The sequence below is a fragment of the Lampris incognitus genome, chromosome 14, assembly GCF_029633865.1.
Source record: "Lampris incognitus isolate fLamInc1 chromosome 14, fLamInc1.hap2, whole genome shotgun sequence".
NCBI lineage: Eukaryota > Metazoa > Chordata > Actinopteri > Lampriformes > Lampridae > Lampris > Lampris incognitus.
The window spans coordinates 30,310,349-30,331,514 of record NC_079224.1 but is presented as its reverse complement, the minus strand read 5'-3'; the positions used below and the strand labels follow the sequence as shown (position 1 = coordinate 30,331,514).

Genomic DNA, 21,166 nt, shown 5'->3' with positions numbered 1-21,166 from the left:
ATGGCGCTTGGGATCAAACACCCAAAGCTTTGTCGGCATGAGAGTGCTGATATAGACAAATCCATTGAGAGACAAATGTGGATGTGATTCCTTTTTATGCAGTGCTACGTAAACATCTCCCTCATTCAAATGCCATCCTCAGTCCACATGTTGGTGGGTGACACCAACATGTGGTTACATCGGCTGTAATGTTACAGTTGGATATTCTCTGTAGACCGTTGACAACTATAATTTCATCCCATTTTGAACTGAGGCTGCAGCGCCACAGAATACAGAAAAATAATGAGGGGGGATTTAATATGGTCTGAAGTGCCGTGTGCTCCTGTGTGTCCATCTGCTAAAAATAGTAGGGTCAAATTGCATTGCTGCTGGTTTGTCAGATATGCTGGTGGCTAGACGTACATACAGTGGCGGGGGTCTTTGATGTGTTTCAGTAGATGTGATGCTTTGAGGGGCTTGGAGGGTTGGATGGGAGAGACCCACTGTGCTGAAAGGCCAGTGGGGGGGGGGCATTGAAAGTTCAAAGGTCACACCTTGTGATTTGCTCCAATATAGCACAACCAAACAACCAGACCTTGAAGTTGAACTATGCGGTTGATTTTTTTTTTTTATCTTTCAAGGTTTTTTTTAACTCTGTGCCAAACCTTCAAATTAAAAGATAGCAGCGAACCGCAGCTGGTTTGTGGCCGTCCTGAATTCATTTTTTTGCAACTAGTCAAAATATAATTTCCTAGCTACTTGATTCGGTCCATCCCTTAATTTCATCATGTGGAATGATTACTGTAAATACTTTTTTCATGATATCTAAACTCAAGATATCTATCTGAAAGTCGGCGGCCTCAATGGCTTGGAAATCTGAATAACTCAGAGATGTTATATGCTGGTTGTCAGCTCAGTTAATCCAATTTTGCTTCCTCCAATTGAGAACAATTTCCAAAACTAAGCAATTTGGAGAAAGTCATTCACTTTATTTTTTTCAGTAAAATGTTCACATTTAAACAGTGTTTACCATTCCTGTGTATGTTTGTTGTATACTACATTGGGTTTACCCTACAGTTTATTTTCACTGCTTTTATCTCATGGCTTGTTAAAGCCCTTTCTAAAAAAAAACTCTTTAGAATAGTACTATACAAACAAAGTATAACATTAACATTACTTGATGAATGTTATGACACTCTGACATTTGATATTTTGCTTTTCTTAACAGCTAAGTCAGCTCCTTGTTCATTTCCCTCCGGAACCGACGTTGTGGACCATGGGGTGATTAGGTTTCACGGTCCTCTTCTCAACTCACCTCCAACCAGCCCTCGACGCACGACAGCATCATCTCCTCATGTCGGAAGATTCAGACTCCAAACCCTATTGCTTTCCAGGGTTGGAAAACCGGGATGGGATCTCAGGATGCAGAGGTGCCTCCATGTCCATGCCCAGAGGGGTATCAGGTCTCAGCTCCATGGTGCAGCTGCATCGAATGGGTGGCTACAGCCAAGGAGGACCTGACCTAGGCCTCCCCTCAGAGGGCAGTGACAGCAGCAGCCAGGACCCCCCAGCATCGCCTCGTGGCCATCGCAAAAGCATCCGCTCCCGCTCACTCCCTGAGGAGGACATGGAGATGAAGAGCAGCGGGTCCAGCGGAAGTGGAACGGAATCACATGGCAACGAAAGCCATGGGAATGAGAGTCATGGCAACGAGAGCCATGGCAATGAGTCTACGGGCAGTTCCAATGGCAACAGCAAGGACTCCGCTCTCTTGGAATCTTCTGGAAGCAACAAGAGGTCAGTGTCTGTAGTAGGAGGGGTTCGAAGAGAACAGTATTAAGTGATAGCTCATTGTGAAAGGTTTTTGACTTGGGCATCAATCTTGGTGACTTGTCTCTTAACTACATCAGATTAGTAATGATGGGGCATCCAGGTGGCCTGATGGTCTATTCTGTTGCCTACTAATATGGGGATTGCCGGTTCGAATCCCTGTGTTACCTCCGGCTTGGGCGGACATCCATCCCTACAGACACAACTGGCTGTGTCTGCGGGTGGGAACCCGGATGTGGGTATGTGTCCTGGGTGCTGCACTAGCGCCTCCTCTGGTCGATCGGGGCACCTGTTTGGAGGGGAGGGGGAACTAGCTTGATCCTCCCATGCACTGCATCCCCCTGGTGAAACTCCGCACTGCCAGGTGAAAAGAAGCGGCTGGCGACTCCACATGTATCGGAGGAGGCATGTGGTAGTCTGCAGCCCTCCCCAGATTGGCAGAGGGGGTGGAGCAGCGACCGGGACAGCTCAGAAGAGTGGGGTAATTAGCCGGACACAATTGGGAGAAAAAGGGGGTGAAAAATTTAAAAAAGAAGAAGATTTTTAATGATGGAATGACTCACCTCGAATCTGTTGGGCCCTGTTCAGACCTGGCCTGTCGTGTCCAGATATATCCAGATTGTGTGTGTGACGGATTCCGTTCATATGTGGTATCAACATGCAACTCCAGTGACACCTTACGATCAGATTTTGATTTCTTGCTCAAATTGCAAATAACTACATACTTCACTTCCGCGATGTTTCTTTTTCGATTGTTTCGCGATGTTTCTTTTTCGATGAGCCATCGTTGCAAATCTTTAGATCGCCAGTTGACTCATGCGGTTTTAATGAGGACAATGGCACCTGAAGGTATATTTATTTCCACTTACGCAGGTGACGAATGTGGTCTTAATTATGTGTGATTGTGACCACACTGTCAGTCTAGTCTTTTTTTTCTTTTTTCTTTTTTTTTACATTTCACTGAGAATAAAATGCCCGGTAGCAGTAATAATCTGCACAGATGTGGTAATGGGAGCTAAGAGAGCCCCGCAGCTGTAGCAGCAAGAACAATGTTGTCTGCTAGAACAGTAGACCCATGCAACATTCTTGTCAGTAGGGACAGTTAGTTCTGGGTGCAAGCTGCTTGTGTAGAACATGTTGCCTCCTATATTTTCTGATGTTCCTACATAATCAGCACTAGTGAGGTAGTCAGCGAGATTCGGAGACTTGCAGAAGGTGTTCTCGTATATGGCTTGGAGACCCTACGCATGTGCTTGGCATATTAAAACTCAGTTGATTTGCTTTCTGTCTTTACTGGCTTCCGTTGTTTTTGGTCCCACAATTGACTTTCTCTTTATTCTGCACGCCTTTTCTAGTGTGACTCAGTATCGAACATGGAAGCAATGATTAGACGCTACGTATTCTTCCACGTGAATATAAGGGGTTCAAAAGTACACCTTTTCAAAGTTTATTGTGTGTGTGTCAGAATTTGCTGATGAAAGGGCCAAAACATTAAAGCGGACAAATGTTTTGACTTTAGTCTGTCAACTCACATTGGTTAGGCAACATCTCTAAACTGTTCTAATTAGTTTTCTTTTTCATTGAATCACAAAAAGATCAAATTGCCTCGAGTTGATTTGTCTCACTGTGAATTTAGGTTGAAATATCAGCCAGTTGGCATTGGACTGCTTCCTGGCCTAAAATGGATCAAGACATCAGTACAACAGTAACAAATGACGTCTAAAGTGAGACTTTAATAGGAAGAAAATGGGATGATTCCACCTCTTGGAGCGGAAGAGTAGGCGTCTGGTGATGTCAGTCAGAGTTGGCTCCTATTGTGCACAGCGCCAGATGGGAGTGTTTCACACACTCCTCTTCCCATGGCGATGGGCTGTTTATGTCTGTTTAACACTGGTTTGAGCTGGGACAAGGAGTGTCCATTTGCGTTCCTGTTTCAACAACCAAGCTCGCTTTCTTCCCTTTTCTTCATCTACCTCTTTCCACTCCAATTCTCGCTTTTGCCCTCTCTTCGGTGTTGTCCGGTCCCTGTTCCTACTCTTATCATGTATGTCTCACCACTTTTATATGTTATATGTGGCCTTCTATTGTTTTGAGTTGACCTATCTCTTTGAGTTGTGTTTTGACTGACGGACAGACAGACAGAGAAAGAGGGTGAAAGTTGATGATTTCAAGACCAATGTCTTGGAACAGACATGATATGGAGTACAATTTGAATATTTGAGGTCAAATACCAGTGGAATGTGTTATTTAATCTGATTTGACCTCCTCTCTATCTGATTTTCAAAGCTTTTCTCTATCCATCCATCCATCCATCCGTCCATCTATCCGTCCGTCCGTCCGTCCGTCTGTCTGTCTGTCTGTCTGTCTGTGCTAGATTTAAAACACCAATTAAAGGATAAAATACACCGTCCATCACAGCTCCTCCATCGCTACAGCATCTCAAGCCCAACTCCATGCTGTAATGATGCACCTGAGTAACCATGATGTTAATGTGTCCACAGAGCAACAGGATAAACACACACAGGATGAGCACAACCTGTCAGTTAGACACACACAGGATGAGCACAACCTGTCAGTTAGCCTAATATGTTACGCTGTCTTATAGTCTCACATACTTACACACACTGACAATGCTACACAACCAACTGGGTTGTATTCTAGAGAGGGCTATATTTGACAGGAGTAGATCTCAAAGAGTGCTTTGAGGAGCTATTTATGCAGGTGCTTTCTATTGTAAGCCAGGTAGGCCTGCTATTTATAGAAATCTGTGGTGTACCTGGCGTGAGTCAGTGTCTTACACAGCTGTTGAGAGACCTTGAGTGTATTAATGCAGTGTTAAGCTTGTAGGCTAAGACAGTAGTGCAGACTCTCTCTCTCTCAAGCACACGCACATACAAACACACTAACACACACACACACACACACACACACACACACACACACACACACACACACACACACACACATACATACACACACACACACACAACTGAATCAGAGACAAACAAACTTTGTCTTCAGGCTCCCCATGTCAAAGTGGTCACCCTGTAAACTTCAGGCTGTTACATTAACAATTACTAAATATTTTTGTCACGTTTTCCAGTTATTCATTTGCTGAGACTCAATGTACAGATTTGAGTGAAACAGGGAAAAAAATCATTAAATACCCTGAGAACAATCTGGTCAGAGTTAGTAGGAACAACTTAAATGTGAATCAATGGGGTGTTGCATACATGTCTGCCTATCTTAACCCCCCCCCCTCTTTCTTTCTCTCTCTCGCTCGGTCTCTCTCTCTCTCTCTCGCTCTCTCTCCAAAGTGATTATAGATTCTCCTGTTTTGTTGTGCGATGTTTTCAGAACAAAGATCAAAGACTCACTCTTTATCTCTTCTTTACTCTCACCCTTTCTCTCCATCTCTCTCTCTTTCTCTCTCCTTGTTTCTCTCCTCTCAGCTCCAACTCCCACAGTCCATCTCCTCCCAGCAGCTCCAATGCCTTCAGTCTGCTGAGCTCTGAGCAGGACAACCCCTCCACCAGTGGTTGCAGGTTAGGATTCAGACCATCATAGCTATAAACACATTTCAGTTCACCAGATCACTTACAACTATGTGCCCCATGAAACTTTGCGTACATTTTCCACCAGCATTAGGATGGTACCACCTTTTCTCTAGTCCGTAAACTGTGTTTTGCCAAGTACAGTACTTACACACTTTTATTTGGTCAAACTCTTATGCAACCTGCTGGGTCCATAAAGACCGAACTCTTACTTTTTCATTATGTGCGGCTCAGATTAGATTTTGGCTGCTGTCTCCTACACCTGTTGTGATTTCTGAGACGCCTCTTTCGCGTGTCTGTGTGATTCATGCGACTTGCAGCAGTGAGGAATCAGCCAAAGCCAAGACCCAGAAAGAGCTGATTAAAACTTTGAAGGAGCTGAAGCTTCATCTGCCCGCTGATAAGAGGAGCAAGGGCAACAAGTCCACAACTCTCAACACGCTCAAATATGCGCTGCGATGTGTCAAACAAGTGGAAGGTAAGAGCATCCTCATCACTCCGCCTGCCTGACTGTCTTGCCATCTTTTTCTGCTTTTATAAATCTTCTACTTCTTCTCCTTTTCCTTCTCCTTCATTCTCTCTTCTTCTTCTAAGTAGTAGAATAAGGGGCGTCCAGGTAGCGTAGCGGTCTATTCCGTTGCCTACCAGCACAGGGATTGCCGGTTCAAATCCCGTGTTACCTCCGGCTTGGTTGGGCGTCCCTACAGATACAATTGGCCGTGTCTGTGGGTCAGAAGCCGGATATGGGTATGTGTCCTGGTTGCTGCACTAGCACCTCCTCTGGTCGATCGGGGCGCCTGTTTGGGGGGGAATGGCGTGATCCTACCACGCACTATGTCCCCCTGACGAAACTCCTCACTGTCGGGTGAAAAGAAGCGGCTGGCGGCTCCCCATGTATCGGAAGAGACATGTGGTAGTCTGCAGCCCTCCCCGTATCGGAAGAGGAGGTGGAGCAGTGACTGGAAAGGCTCGGAAAATAGGGTAATTGACCAAGTACAATTGGGGGGGGTCCAAAAAAAAGTAGTAGAATAATTATTATGCTGTTTTTCCCTACAGTGTCTCTTGAAATATATACAGCTTCATGTTTATGCTCAGTACAAATTCACACTCGCTTTGAAGAACGGATGGATGGAGGTGTACGTCATTTATTTGTGTGTGCATCCATGTTTTTGTCGGGATGTTGGTGGTTGTCAAGCATAGTTGTTTTCTTTGTTGTACCACAAGAGGTTACTGTAAGGGTTCGGCAAAAATTTCAGTCATTACGTCAGTATGGGACTGTGCAAATTCCTTGTGGCCTGACTGAGAATTTACCCATGGAAACTGGGTGGTGAGGGTTTTACAGTATAAGCTTCAATGCTGTCATCATGACAACATAATAAGATGCAGTTTTTTCAGCTGCGAGCCATTTCGCATTGTAGACAACCTCATAATGTTGGCAATACACAACATTAAAGAGATTAGATCATGTGTTTGCAGGCTCCCTTCCATTCATTTCATAGAGTATGACTAATTTCTGAATCTGATCATTTATGAGTTTCCACCCTTGATCACCTCCACATTTTGTGTTACGTTGGAGCAAACAAATTAAGTGACTCCTCTCTATATCTTTGCTGCAGCCAATGAAGAATACTACCAGCTGCTGATGATCAATGACAGTCAGCCATCAGGTCCGGATGTTTCCTCTTATACAATAGAGGAGATAGACAGCATTACTTCTGAATACACCCTCAAAAACAATGTGAGTCTTCAACATTCCCTCCAAAATGATAAAAGTGTTCAAATCTTTCTTTTTTTACTCCAAACATTGTGGAATGATATTGAATACACTGCCTGTACATATGCGGTCCTCTATTTTCTATCACTTTTGTAAAGGCTGTATTCGCACATTTGTGTGAATGCTAACGTTTTAGAAAAAATACTATTATTCGTGGCTGTGTGTGTGTGTGTCTGTGTCTGTGTCTGTGTGTGTGTGCATATATGTTGTTTATTTTTAGTCCCTCTCAGTTTTTCATTTGATCTCATTGGTGTGTGTTTTCTGCAGGATATTTTCGCAGTAGCGGTGTCCCTTATCACAGGAAGGATAGTGTATATCTCTGACCAGGCGGCCTCCATCCTTAATTGCAAGAGAGACGTGTTCAAGAATGCCAAGTTTGTGGAGTTTCTGACGCCACAGGATGTTAGCGTGTTCTACAGCTTTACCACGCCTTACCGCCTGCCCTCCTGGAGCATGTGCACCGGAGCAGGTATGGCATCAGTGACAAGATCCCTGGTTCACTGGGCTTTTAGACATGGCTGAAAATCCTCTAATCCGGGCATTCTTGAATGTGATTCTGCGTATGGCAGTGATGTAGTAAAGGCAAGAGTAACCACATCAATATGTTTTTGGCGGCTTTATCCAAAAGGGTCGCTGATGTATTTGAATTTCCACAAAGGTTTTCTTCAAAGTAGCATGCATGCATAAGAAAACTAAAACAGAAGATTTTGAAAATCTGCGGATACAGCAACAGTTAAATTAATGAACAAATCAATTTTTCGTTAAACACAGCTTGCCATATGTGTGGTACATTGATTACAGTTCCCCTGAATTCAGGCATGTATTAAGTCAATAAAATGATGATGCTAACTGCGTTTAACGTCAGCTGCATGCATTGACTTTGCCTAGTGTGTGGCTCACATTAAACTGAGTAATACAAAAACCTCTTTAAGATGGATTTATTCTGGCAAGCGCACCAAAAAAGAGGCATTTCCATTCCCAGCGGTGAGCTTCACCATGGTTATATTCATTTTATCTAGGGCCAGAGCTGTGCTCCCAACTTATGTTTTCTCAATGGCATTAATGAAAGCTCAGTTGCCTGTGGGAACAGAAAACCAGTAGGGTAACAAAGGGTTGGTATTTAGCTAGGTCATACAACGCTGGTCATAGATTTAACCATTTCCCGTCTTTTTTCAGAGTCCTCTCCACCAGACTGCATTCAGGAGAAGTCCTTTTTCTGTCGTATCAGGTGAGTGGGTGACGGAGCAGCGACGGCACCAGGCCATCTGTTCCCTGGACCTTCATTTAGTGTTTATTCATACACTTTCCACAGTAAATGCTTTTCAATTAGCTCATCCCATCATGTCCATGTAAACTGCAATCTGATATTTTTTCCAGCATGCACGCACATACACACATACACACACACACACTTACTCTTAAAATTGGAAAATTGCTCAGAACCCCCCCCTTTGAGTGCATGTTTCAAATCCTAAATCCACGAGCAGTCACTTAGAGCCCTCCTAAATTAAAAAACCCATCATACAAGAATATAACTAGATCATGACGATAACATTGACGTTTTTACTCCTCTCTTTTCTTCAATCCAGCGGTGGCAAGGAGTGTGAGGGGGAGCTGCGGTACTATCCTTTCCGAATGACTCCCTACCTAATGAAGGTCCAAGACGCGGTGCACGCTGAGGACCAATTCTGCTGCCTCCTGCTGGCTGAGAGGGTTCACTCTGGGTATGACGGTAAGGAACCTGACCTGCCTCGTATCACCAAGTAACAGTACCAGCCATACCCTGTTTACTGCCTTTCTTTTTGCTAGTCTAAAAGAAGGTAGAGACTCACAGCTTTTTCTTTGGAGGGGGGGTTAGCATGTATCCAACTCTCAGCTGAGATGAACAAGACTTCTATAATGAAAAGTATGTTATTTTCTGTTCTGTGCAGCACCCAGAATCCCAACCGACAAACGTGTCTTCACCACCACACACACTCCGAGTTGTGTGTTCCAGGATGTTGATGAGAGGTAAGACACAGTCCAAACAAGTTTTCCCCAAACACAAAGGCTTGCTCTACTTGCACGATGTAACTAATACTATATAGTACATATATATTATTTAGATTAGATTAGATCGATATTTTAATTATTACTAGTATAAGAAGTAGCATTAGTAGCTGATGATGTCTCCTCACATCATAGTTTTTCATTTTCATGACCAAAATTTGCACTATCCCGTGTGCGTGCTGTAAACTACCATGTTTGGTTGTTTGTGTACATGTACTTGAGCAATGACAGTGAGTTGAACTGAATTAAACTGAGTTGAATCGAATTAATTTGAAGCGAGTCGAATTGAATTGAAGTGAAAAGAAAAAAGCTGAGTAGCTGTGCGTTGAAAACTGGGCAGAATAAGATCATAAGTTGGGTTATTATTTGCCGACTCACAGTTATACATTGGGTTCTTTGTGTGTACCAGGGCTGTTCCACTCCTTGGGCACCTCCCCCAAGATCTGATTGGCACCCCAGTCCTCCTTCACCTTCATCCTAATGATCGGCCAATAATGCTGGCCATTCACAAAAAGAGTGAGTTCTATGAATGGGGAAACCACAAACAAAAGAATGAGTGTGTTCACCTGACGGGCAGCTTGTCTGCACAGCACAAAGTATTTCTGCAATAATCTGAAGTAATGTTTGTGTCTGTCCCCTCAGTCCTCCAGTATGCGGGACAACCTTTCGACCACTCGTCCATTCGGGTCTGTGCAAGGAACGGGGAGTATGTTATCCTGGACACCAGCTGGTCCAGCTTTGTCAACCCCTGGAGCCGCAAAGTCTCCTTCATTATCGGGAGACACAAAGTCCGCATGTAAGTATCTCTCCCCTGCCCTGGAAAAGCTGCCTGTCAGTCAAGATTAATATTTATGTTCATATGTTCATGCATATACCCCCCAGTTGTGTCGTAGGTCGTCAAATCAATGTTTCTGTTCATTGTATGGTTTTTCTCATATATTATATGAATTGGTTATTTGTTTATAAAATAATATTTTTTCTTGCCTGTTACTGGGTGTCAATGTGTTATACGTACGTGGATGTGATTTTTATTTTTTCTCCAGGGGCCCAGTAAATGAGGATGTTTTCGTGGCCCCGACCCCTGCCACAGGCGAGACAAAGATGGTGGACTCAGACATCCAGGAGATTACCGAGCAGATTCATAAACTCCTGCTGCAGGTGAGAAGACAGGAAATATGAAAAGAATGAATAGATAAAAAGGGAAGTATAGTAGGCATAGAGAAGAAAATAAATTCAAGGACCAGGTGTTGAATGTGCACGTCCATTATGAAATTGGCTGTTCGCCATGACAGAGTGTGCGCTGCTTTTAAAGAGAATGAGAGGAGCTGATTTGATTGGCTGTAATTGAAGACAGCCCCCACCACTCTACTGACTATCCCTCTAGGCCAAACCTTTACAACTGCGCCTCCATTGCACCCGATGACTGCCAGCGCAGCTTGTCCTGAAATTAGCAACAAAAAAAAAGTATTGGCCACACTTTAGCTCATCGCGCAAGTCGACTGACTTGCGTGGTGAACTCGCGCCGGCACCTTCGACCTTCGTACTATGACCTCTGAAAGTTGAAATCTGGGATTTCCCCAGTCCGCCCCTATCACTGGTAGTGAGAACTACAAACAAGGTGTATCAGCCATTGTTGCTTGCGTGCTGTCAGTTCAGCAGTAAACAGTTCCCACCCTTGTAAAAATGGCATCCTCTGGGCATCCGCGTAGCATGGTGGTCTATTCCATTGCCTACAACACGGGGATCGCCAACTCCTCACTGTCAGGTGAAAAGAAGCGGCTGGCAACTCCACGTGTTTCAGAGGAGATGTGGTAGTCTGCTGCCCTCCCCGGATCGGTAAAGGGGGTGGGGCAGTGACTGGGACAGCTTGGAAGAGTGGGGTAATTGTCCACGTACAATTGGGGAGATAAATCCATAATAAATAAATAAAATAATGATTTATTTAAAGAGAAAAATCCCAGATTTCAACTTTAAATCATACCAGATTTGTGACCGTCTCCATTTATTACCTCAAACTTCTTTTATTCCTTTTCTGTGTCTGCGACCAGCCGGTTCACACCATCAGTTCCAGTTCCTATGGCAGCTTGAGCAGCAACGACCACCTTACTGGCCTCACCTCTTCTGGCGAGAGCACCAACAACGTGAGCGGGAGTCCAAAGAAGGTGCGACCAGAAGATGAGGGAGAGACCAGCAAAGCCAAACCTGTGAGTGGGCCCAATATCTTATCATTTGATAAAGCTGTCCAAACCCCGAAGGTCATGCTTACACAGAAAGTCACTTTTAATGTAGTCTACGGGTAATCTATCTAGCACTGTTGTTTTGAAAAAAACTATTTGTTCTTGGCCTAAATTTGTATTTGCTGATACAGCACCATGGTACTGCAAATGAAGGCCAACTAGTCTTGTTTTGTTTGGTTGGATGACCCACTAAAGAATAATGTTTGGCCTCAGTTTTGAAGTAGTTCATATCTATCTGTGTCAAGCATGATGGCCAGTACAACTAAGCCGGTTATCTGGATTTGATACAGTGGACATGTGTACACTGCTTAGATAAATATAATGTAATGGAGCAGACGTCTCCGTTTTACTGGATTGACTGAAAGACAGTGGCCTACTGTCATTTATTGAACTGTAAAGAAAAATTAGCTATTACAAATGCTTCGAGAATTAAAAATAGACTTTATTCAAAAATATACTATATGGTGTCCGGGTGGCGTGGCGGTCTATTCTGTAGCCTGCCGGCACGGGGATGATCAGTTCGAATCCACGTGTTACCTCCGACTTGGTCGGGCATCCCTACAGACACAATTGGCCATGTCTGCCATGGGTAAGCCGGATGTGGGTGTGTCTTGGTCACTGCACTAGCGCCTCTTCTGGTCGGTTGGGGTACCTGTTCAGGGGGGAGGGGGAACTGGGGGGAATAGCGTGATCCTCCCATGCGCTACGTCCCCCTGGCAAAACGCCTCACTGTCAGGGGAAAAAGAAGCGGCTAGCGACTTCACATGTATCAGAGGAGGCTTGTGGTAGTCTGCAGCCCTCCCTGGATTGGCAGAGGGGGTGGAGCAGTGACCGGGACGGCTTGGAACAGTGGGGTAATTGGCCGAGTACAGTTGAAAAAAAAAAACCCCAAAACATTTAAACATTAAATCTCCTGAATTACCTTGGTTTTAAGAGGGGTTTTTTTCCATTTACTATGTGTGAAAGACCCAAACGATCACTTTAAGTAGACAGTTTGATCACAATAACCGGATTATTCAAACACTATAACCATGGTCACTATGAGCAGTTTCCACTATTCATATTAATAATGCTTCCTCTTTCTTGTCTCTTTCGCTCTGTCCACAGCGCACATTCCAGGAGATCTGCAAGGGGATTCACATTCAGAAGTGCCAGGAACAGCAGGTCTACTTGGCCTCCTCCACCAAACCAAACAAGAGGGGCAATGGCAGTAAGTCCAGCCAAGGAGCATTTTCGCTAATGTGTCCATGCAACTTGATCATCATTTGTATTTGTCCGGAAGAATAGATGGTATCACCGACCCTACTCGTGACATTTGGCCTTCTCTCCAGTAGAATCCGTCCAGAAGAGCACCGCCGTGGTGAGGCCCAAGGACTCGGCTGCCCCTATCAGCTGGAAAGAGACGAGGGCCACCATGGTGGAGAGCAGGGCTACTTTCCAGGAGGAGCTGGCCTTCAACGACCAAACTGTTTACTCCTACCAACAGATCAACTGTCTGGACAGTGTTATCAGGTAGATAATTGTGGACTTGATTTCCCTCGTAGTATGGTAGCCAAGTCCATCACCTGTGAATACTTGCTGAGTTTTATCCCTTTCACACACACAACCCAGGAACACTACATCACTCTTTGAATCAGAAAAAGTCTGTTTTATTTGCCAATTAAGTTTTCACATACCAGGAATTTAACTTTATGCCTTGCTCACTGTGGCACTTAGACCAAGCACAACATTTAAGAAAAGTTACAGAGATGTGTGCGTAGGTTTTGCATTCGTTTGGATCATAACAGTTTTGCAGTTGCAATAGCAATTCCCCACCTGTGTTTGGTGAAGCTAGTGTGACTAAGTCCTGTTGGATGGCTCTTTAAGATGCCTCACAACAGGCATCCGGGTGGCATGGCGGTCTGTTCCGTTGCCTACCAACATGGGGATCGCAGGTTCGAATCCCCGTGTTACCTCCGGCTTGGTCAGGCGTCCCTACAGACACAATTGGCCATGTCTGTGGGGGGGAAGGCAGATGTGGGTATGTGTCCTGGTCACTGCACTGGCACCTCCTCTGGTCGGTCAGGACGCCTGTTCCGGGGGGAGGGGGAACTGGGGGGAATAACGTGATCCTCCCATGCGCTACATCCCCCTGGTGAAACTCCTCACTGCCAGGTGAAAAGAAGTAGCTGATGACTCCACATATATATCGGAGGAGGCATGTGGTAGTCTGCAGCCCTCCCCAGATTGGCAGAGGGGGTGGAGCAGCAACAGGGACCTATCGGAAGAATGGGGTAATTTGCCAAGTACAATTGGGGGGGGGAGACATCTCACAACATCGTCAAACCTGTGTCTTGAAATGACACTCTAAATACAGCTGAAATGGGTTAAGAACCAAATTAGCAAGCGGCTCACCGGAATGTTTTTGTATTTAGGTACTTGGAGAGCTGTAATGTGCCAATAACCATGAAGAGGAAGTGTCGGTCTTCTTCTAACACCATGTCCTCCAACTCAGACGAGGACAAGCAGGACGGTCCCTGCGCAATGCATGTGTCTGAAGGTGTGTACCACCAACATTGTCTTAAACTTGGATCATTTAATGGTTCCAGATTCTGGATCAAAGCATATTGGATGTAGGTCTCAGGTTACATCATACATAGGTGTGACCTCATGTAGTGTATGTATAAAGAAAACTCAACACATTTGGAGTTTTGACCCTGAGCATATGAAGGGGTGCTCTTTTTTCTCTCACAAACTCTTTAAAAAGTTTTGTTTTCTGTTGTCCTTGGCAGAACCAGCTTTGTTAAAGGATCAGTCTGGTCTCTCTCCTTTGGGTGGTACAGAAAAAAAATCCAGTGATGCAGCCACTGCTGTAGTGGGGACCTCCTTGCCCTTACCTGTACCTGATAAACCAGAAAGTGTGGTGTCCATAACCAGCCAGTGTAGCTACAGTAGCACCATTGTTCATGTAGGAGACAAGAAGCCCCAACCAGAGTCAGGTCAGTCATCTTGAACTTGAGTCCTTGGCCAATTGCTTGTGTCTGTGTTTGTGTGTTCGTGTGTTCTTGTTTGTGTTTGTGTTTGTAGTTGTGTTTGTTGGGTAAGGAGTGGGGTTCAAGGTTTAATATAGGTTGCATATGAATTGGTCACATCTCGTGTTTTTGGTATGATGTTCATATCAAGCACAAAAGACTAGTTTAAAACAAAAAAGAACAACCCCAAAAAGAAAGTCTGATATTTTTTTTTTGCCTTGTGCTGTTTTTATTGTCCCTCTGATGTTGTTGTTTTGACGCACTTTCCTTCCTGATTTGTCTTTATTCCCAATTATGCCTCTATATTGTCTTTTTCCTAACTTGTATACATCTCGTAATCTTCTTTCATATCTGTTAAAAGCTTATATGTTTATATATTTATTATTTATGTGTTTGTATGTTTATTTCTTTATTTATGTGTGATTAAAAAATGTCAGTTGACATACATTACAATGGTCTTTACCTGGCTAGATGTACAAACGAAGTGTTGGCTTGGCATGTATGTCTTTTTTACATGTGACTATGTCATTATATCTGTTTTTAATTGTTCTGGATCAGCTTTGCTTTTCTCATGACCGCCACAGGCTGCACTACTGAGCAGGGGATGATCCACATCACGATAAACTCAAGTTTGCACTGACATAATAAGTGTATTGTCTCTCCACCCTGTCCTCCATACAGAAATCATAGAGGATGTCTCTGGAGCCGGGGAGGCAGTAGAGGGGAACCAGACCCCTGTGCCTCCTACTAGCACAGTTTCACCTCCCAGCCAGGAGCGCGAGTCCTACAAGAAACTTGGGTTGACCAAGCAGGTCCTGGCCGCCCATACTCAGAAAGAAGAGCAGGCCTTTCTGCACCGCTTCAGAGCGCTCAGAGGAGTCAAAGCCTTCAAGGCGGATTGCTCTCGCTACCTAGAGCGCCAGAGAGGACAGGTCATCAGCAACGGTACTATATACCACCACATGGACACACTGTACCAGAACTCATTAAAGCTACAAATAATGGGGGGGCATTCGGGTAATGTGGTGGTGTCGTCCGTTGCCTACCAACATGGGGATTGCTGGTTTGAATCCCTGTGATACCTCCGGCTTGGTCGGGCATCCCTACAGACACAATTGGCTGTGTCTGCAGGTGGGAAGCCGGATGTGGGTATGTGTCCTGGTAGCTGCACTAGTGCCTCCTCTGGTCGGTCGGGGCGCTTGTTCGGGAGGAGGGGGAACTGGGGGGAATAGTGTGATCCTCCCAAGCGCTACATCCCCCTAGCGAAACTCCTCACTGTCAGGTGAAAAGAAGCGGCTGGCAACTCCACATGTATCGGAGGAGACGTGTGGTAGTCTGCAGCCCTGCCCGGCTCGGCAGAGGGGGTGGAGCTGCAACCGGGACAGCTCGGAAGAGTGGGGTAATTGGCCGGATACAACTGGGGAGAAAAAAAAAGGGGGGGGGGCCCAAAAAAAAAACAAAAAACCCTGCAAATCATGAAAATCAGCGTTTTTTCCTTAACTTACTGTTGCCCCATGTTAATGCTGATAATTGAATTGGTGTTTGACCAGTCGAAATCAAACAGAGCCATTACAAACAAAATGGTCAGCTGTGCTGTTGTGTTAACACCTTCTCCACTGAAAAGCAAAATAATAAAAGAAAAAGAGTTTAAACCTGGAGTTTGGCTTTTGATGTGTTGGTATCTGTTGGTAGTTTTCTTCTACAAACTGCTATATCTGCTTCTTCACCACAACAACTGTGCTACCTCATCAAACCTGCCGTGGTTTGTCTTGTTCAGCTGCCATGGTGAACTCCTGCCCATGCTCCTGCCTCACACCCCCTCTCAGCCCCTTGGCCGCTTTTTAGCCTTTTTCAAAATTATGCTGCGGGTGGAGTTAGGCTCAGACCTGAGGGAGAAGTTACACTTTAATTTTGTCATAGTAAACATAAAGTTACATCAAAAATTGTCACAGATGACTTTTTTTTTTGTTGCCTGTATTGTTTGTTGCTTTCATACCAGAACATGTGGTCAAATTCTCTGCTCTCTCTTCCTCTCTCCTCCCTCTCTGAACCGTAGCTGTACCTGCATCGAGTGCATACAAGCAAGGGGGAGTTGGTGGAGAGGCTGCTGCTCGCCGAGGTGGACGCAACAGGAAGACCAAGTCAAAGCGGGCAAAACAGATCGAGTCATCAGACAGCACGGTATCCTATCACAGACAGCAGCAGCTGCGGCCTCCTCTTCTCAACCAGGGCCTCAACCAGACCTCCTGGTCCCGCTCTGACACCTCCCAGTCCACTTTCCCTATGGCCTACCCTGCCGTGATGCCAGCCTACCCACTCCAGGTTTATCCCAGAGTAGACAACTTGACCCCTCGTGCAGTCTCCTCACTACCAGGCTTTGCGGACAGCCAGTGCAACCAGCCTCTTTCCTGCCCCCCATCCATCCACCCTTCTCCCTACGCTGCGCCCATGGTCGCCCCCATGGTGGCGCTGGTAATTCCCAACTATGTGTTCCCTCAGATGGGCAACGGGCCTCTGCCGCAGCAGCCCTTTTACCAGACAGAGACTGACGTTTTCCCAGTTCAGCTACAGCCCTTCGGTCAGCCTGCATTCCCAGGTCAGCCTGGCTTCACTGTCCAAACCCAGTACAACACCCAGAATCCCTTCATCCCGCAAGCAGGCTTTGCGAACACTCCATTCCCTTTCCCCCCGGCGCAGGATATGCCCAAGGCCCCTGGGGATGGTCTATCTCGCTCCTCCACTCCACAGTCTGGGGGCGGCAGGGACCAGGCATCGTCTCCCTTGTTCCAGTCTCGCTGTAGCTCGCCACTGCAACTCAACCTACTCCAGCTGGAGGAGAGCCAGAGGTCTGTGGAGAGGCAGGACAGCACAGCACTCTCTGCTGGAGGACAAGGAAATAACCCCACCGAAAGTGAGAAAGGCGCAAGTGGCAGCCAGGCCAAACAAAAGGTGTTACGGCAGGTAATTAAAGAACTCGGTCGCTTATCCCTCATGTGTTTCTTGCCTCCTTTTCGTCCCCATCCTCCCTCTCTCTCTTTCCAACCCTCCCAAAGACTGCCAGTGTCTACACCTGATGAGTCAGTAAGATGTAACAACTTCACCTTACTGATATGAAGGCAATACCTTGTTCAGATTACATGGCGTGGGTTGTATGGATGTCCCAAAGTAGGCTAAGCAATGTTCCCCAAGGCATTCACTCATATGTCAGCAGGAGATGATGCCAATGTTGCAACGATACCTCCAGTGTATTCACATTAATGAAAACTTTTTATTTATTTTTTATTTATTTTTGCTGATAACTTCTGAATGTTTGAAGTCAAGACAGTCTTGACTCCTTTTAGATTAACATGTAACCCGTGATCCATGGTGTGGACCATCGGGTGTTAATCCATGATGTCATTATCCCTTACACCCTTTAGCCTTCTCTCGGTTTCCCTGGTCCCCCTGGACCCTTGTATACCGAGGGCTCACCCTGTGTCTGTGAGCATTTGTCTTGGGATAGAGTGTGCTCTAGGCTGGGGTCTTACGACAAAGAGGTAGGCAAATCATGAGAAATCCTCCACACTTCCCGAATGCCATGCCTCCCCTGCTTCTACATATTAGTTACAACTATAAGAGCAGCCCTTAATATTTCTTTTTGTTCCTTGGTGTGACTGTCGTTATTGTTTGGCGGCACTGTTGTCTAACCAACAAGAGTTCTCGCCTGGGATGTTGTTGGTTTTACCGGGGTTGTGTGGCATGAGACTAACAACCTTTCTAAAGGCACAATCTGTAGTCATCAGGACCTTAAAATTAATTGAGCTGCAGTACATACATTAGTAGGCATATTCTCTCTCTCTCTCTCTCTCTCTCTCTCTCTCTCTCTCTCTCTCTCTCTCTCTCACTCACTCACTGTACAAATATACAGCCTCTTACAAACATGTAGACACGGAAACACACAAAAAAAGCGTCTATTCTGTTGACTACCAACATGGGGATCTCCGGTTCGAATCCCTGTGTTACCTCCAGCTTGGTCGGGCGTCCCTACAGACAAAATTGGCCGTGTCTGCGGGTGGGAAGCCGGATGTGGGTTGCTGCACTGATGCCTCCTCTGGTCGGTCGGGCCACCTGTTCAGGGGGGAGGGGGAACTGGGGGGAATAGCGTGATCCTCCCACATGCTACCTCCCCCTGGTGAAACTCCTCACTGTCAGGTGAAAAGAAGCGACTGTCAACTCCACATGTATCAGAGGAGGCATGTGGTAGTCTGCAGCCCTCCCCAGATCGGCAGAGAGGGTGGAGCACTCACCGGGACAGCTCAGAAGAATGGGGTAATTGACATAATAAGTGTATTGTCTCTTATTATGTCAATTACCCCATTTTGAAAAATGGGGGGTAATTATGTCAATTACCCCCCGTTTTTCGCCCCAATTGGCCAGATCTAATTGGGGAGAAAATGGGGGGAAATCCAAAAAAAAAAAAGAAACACAAAAACACAGATTCACACACACACACACACACACAGTTTCTTTTTACATACAAGACCACTTTTACTCAAAAAAAGCCCCTGACCTCTCTTATTATGGATTGTGTCTTAAAGAGTTTGCTAGTCGAACCCCATTTTAACATCAGATTAAAAGAATTTGGTAAAACATTGCCCTCTCTGAGTTATACAGGAATATGGCCAGAAACAAAAAAAATGGAAACAGCAAAGGCAAGAAAAAATAATCTCCTGTCAGAGATGAACGGGAGTTTTGTGTCAAAAAATACCTGAAAAGTCATATTCCCGATTACGTTTTTTTCAATCACCTTCCCTTGTTTGCATCGGTTGCATGTAGTTCAGTGTTTGCAAAACAGGCACACACTTCCTGTGGGTGCTGTTGTGCTCCACCTCATTGTGCAGTGCACACCCATGCTATGTGTGTATGGGCTGGCGTTCTGAGGAAATTTTCCATACTCCGTTCAGAATTAGAGGCTCTTTCAGGTCTAAAGATGCAGGAGCAACATCATTCAGCATGCACATTTTCCTGTATTATGAGGACCCTTGGGGTGGGGTGTCAGAGGGGGTCAAATGGGTCAAAATCAAGCCAATGTTCTGTTTAGTGACCTCCTTTTTTGTTACAGGGAAGTTCAGCCGGTGATGTAAACAACAGCGATGCCAACTCCTTGTCCAGCGACATGTTGGACATTTTACTCCAGGACTCACATTCAGGCACAGGTTCAGCCACCTCGGGGTCCATGGGCTCTGGCTCCAGGGACTGCGCTACCTCAGCCAGCGGGACATCTAACAGCAGAATGTCTAAGAGCAGGACGTCAGCCAGCGAAGCCTCCGCGAGTGGAACTTCTGGTAGTAGAACAGGTCTGTCTTGTCATTGGCTATTAAACAACTTGTTTGGGGTAAAACTTGATATTGTAGGATGAATTCCATTGATCCTCAAATCCTGATCCAGAAAGTTGGTCAGGAGCCTGATTTACGTATCAGTACCACAAATAGCTAAATTTGAAAAGATTGAGGATGTAGTATACTCATACTGGTATTTTAACATTTTGACCACTGATATAGTCACAGGTAATTGTTGTTCTAAGTTTACAATTCAGTGCATGTGCTATGAACCTTTATTTTTATGTTAAAATACTATGTTGTCTAGTGTGATATCTCTGTACAATCCTTGAAATAAGATTAAATATTACTCTGCTGCTTGTGGTTCTCCAGGGAGCAACAACAGCAGCAAGTACTTTGGCAGTGTGGACTCATCCCAGAACAGCCAGAAGGTCAAAGGTTACTCGAACAACAGCGAGGGCATGCCTATGAGCGTGGAGCAGAACGAACACTTCATCAAATATGTATTGGAAGATCCGCTGTGGCTGCTCATGGCTAACACAGATGACAAGCGTCATGATGACGTATCAGCTGCCGTCACGGTGAGTGGAAAAGGATGGACGATGTGATTTGCGGACTAGTTAAACCAATTGACCCCATATACACAAGTCTCTTTTCAAATTGATCCCACTTGTACTTGTAACTATTTTTAGCCACTAGATGGTACACTGAGACAAAAAACCCTGCTAATGGAAACTGAGGCTTTATTAACTAGATAAGGCTAAACAGAACTGTTATCTAATTTAGTTAATGTGTTGGTGAATGTCATTTAATCAGAAGATTCTTCGTACCCACTGTTAATGATGAGGTTGTTTGGTCTGGAATCTTCCCATTCACCACCAAATAATCTCATCCACACATTTTTTTTCATCAGTGATCGGCCAAAAATGACTGCTTATTGATGTTTGTAACGCTGTGTGTGTGTGTGTGTGTGTGTGTGTGTGTGTGTGTGTGTTTTGGGTCTCCAGTGACACTCAGCAGGTGCTAAGAGAGGACAGAGAGAAGCTGAGGCTGTTACAGAAGAGCCAGCCACACTTCACAGAGGACCAGAAGAGGGAGCTGATGGGCGTCCATCCTTGGATCAAGAGGGGAGGCCTGCCCAAGGCAATAGATGTCAAGGTAGAACCAAATCTCTCTCTCTCTCTCTCTCTCTCTCTCTCTCTCTCTCTCATCTCTCTCTCTCTCTCTCTCTCTCTCTCTCTCTCTCTCTCTCTCTCTCTCTCTCTCTCTCTCTCTCTCTCTCTCTCTCTCTCACACACACACACACACATACATACTAATGCTGCTGCCTTCATCTGCTGAATGCTGTGAGCAATAGCTGGGCAGGTTTTAGACACAATGCTGTATATTCATATTTATAAATGCTTGGAGGCTG

The 21,166-nt window shown here is 45.3% G+C and overlaps 1 protein-coding gene across 1 annotated transcript; it reads left to right on the top strand.

Moving 5' to 3' along the window:
- Window positions 1-1,300: 1,300 nt before the first annotated feature.
- Window positions 1,301-20,877, top strand: per2 (period circadian clock 2). The gene is given in 21 exon segments (XM_056293727.1): window positions 1,301-1,776; window positions 5,262-5,354; window positions 5,684-5,841; window positions 6,980-7,101; window positions 7,405-7,606; window positions 8,314-8,365; window positions 8,727-8,869; window positions 9,069-9,147; window positions 9,596-9,702; window positions 9,829-9,982; window positions 10,230-10,344; window positions 11,235-11,390; window positions 12,531-12,633; window positions 12,758-12,935; window positions 13,838-13,962; window positions 14,195-14,401; window positions 15,116-15,583; window positions 16,491-17,383; window positions 19,536-19,770; window positions 20,125-20,333; window positions 20,760-20,877. Coding segments are annotated over 21 exon segments (4,245 nt in total). The 5' UTR covers window positions 1,301-1,333; the 3' UTR covers window positions 20,763-20,877.
- The last annotated feature ends 289 nt before the right edge of the window (window positions 20,878-21,166 follow it).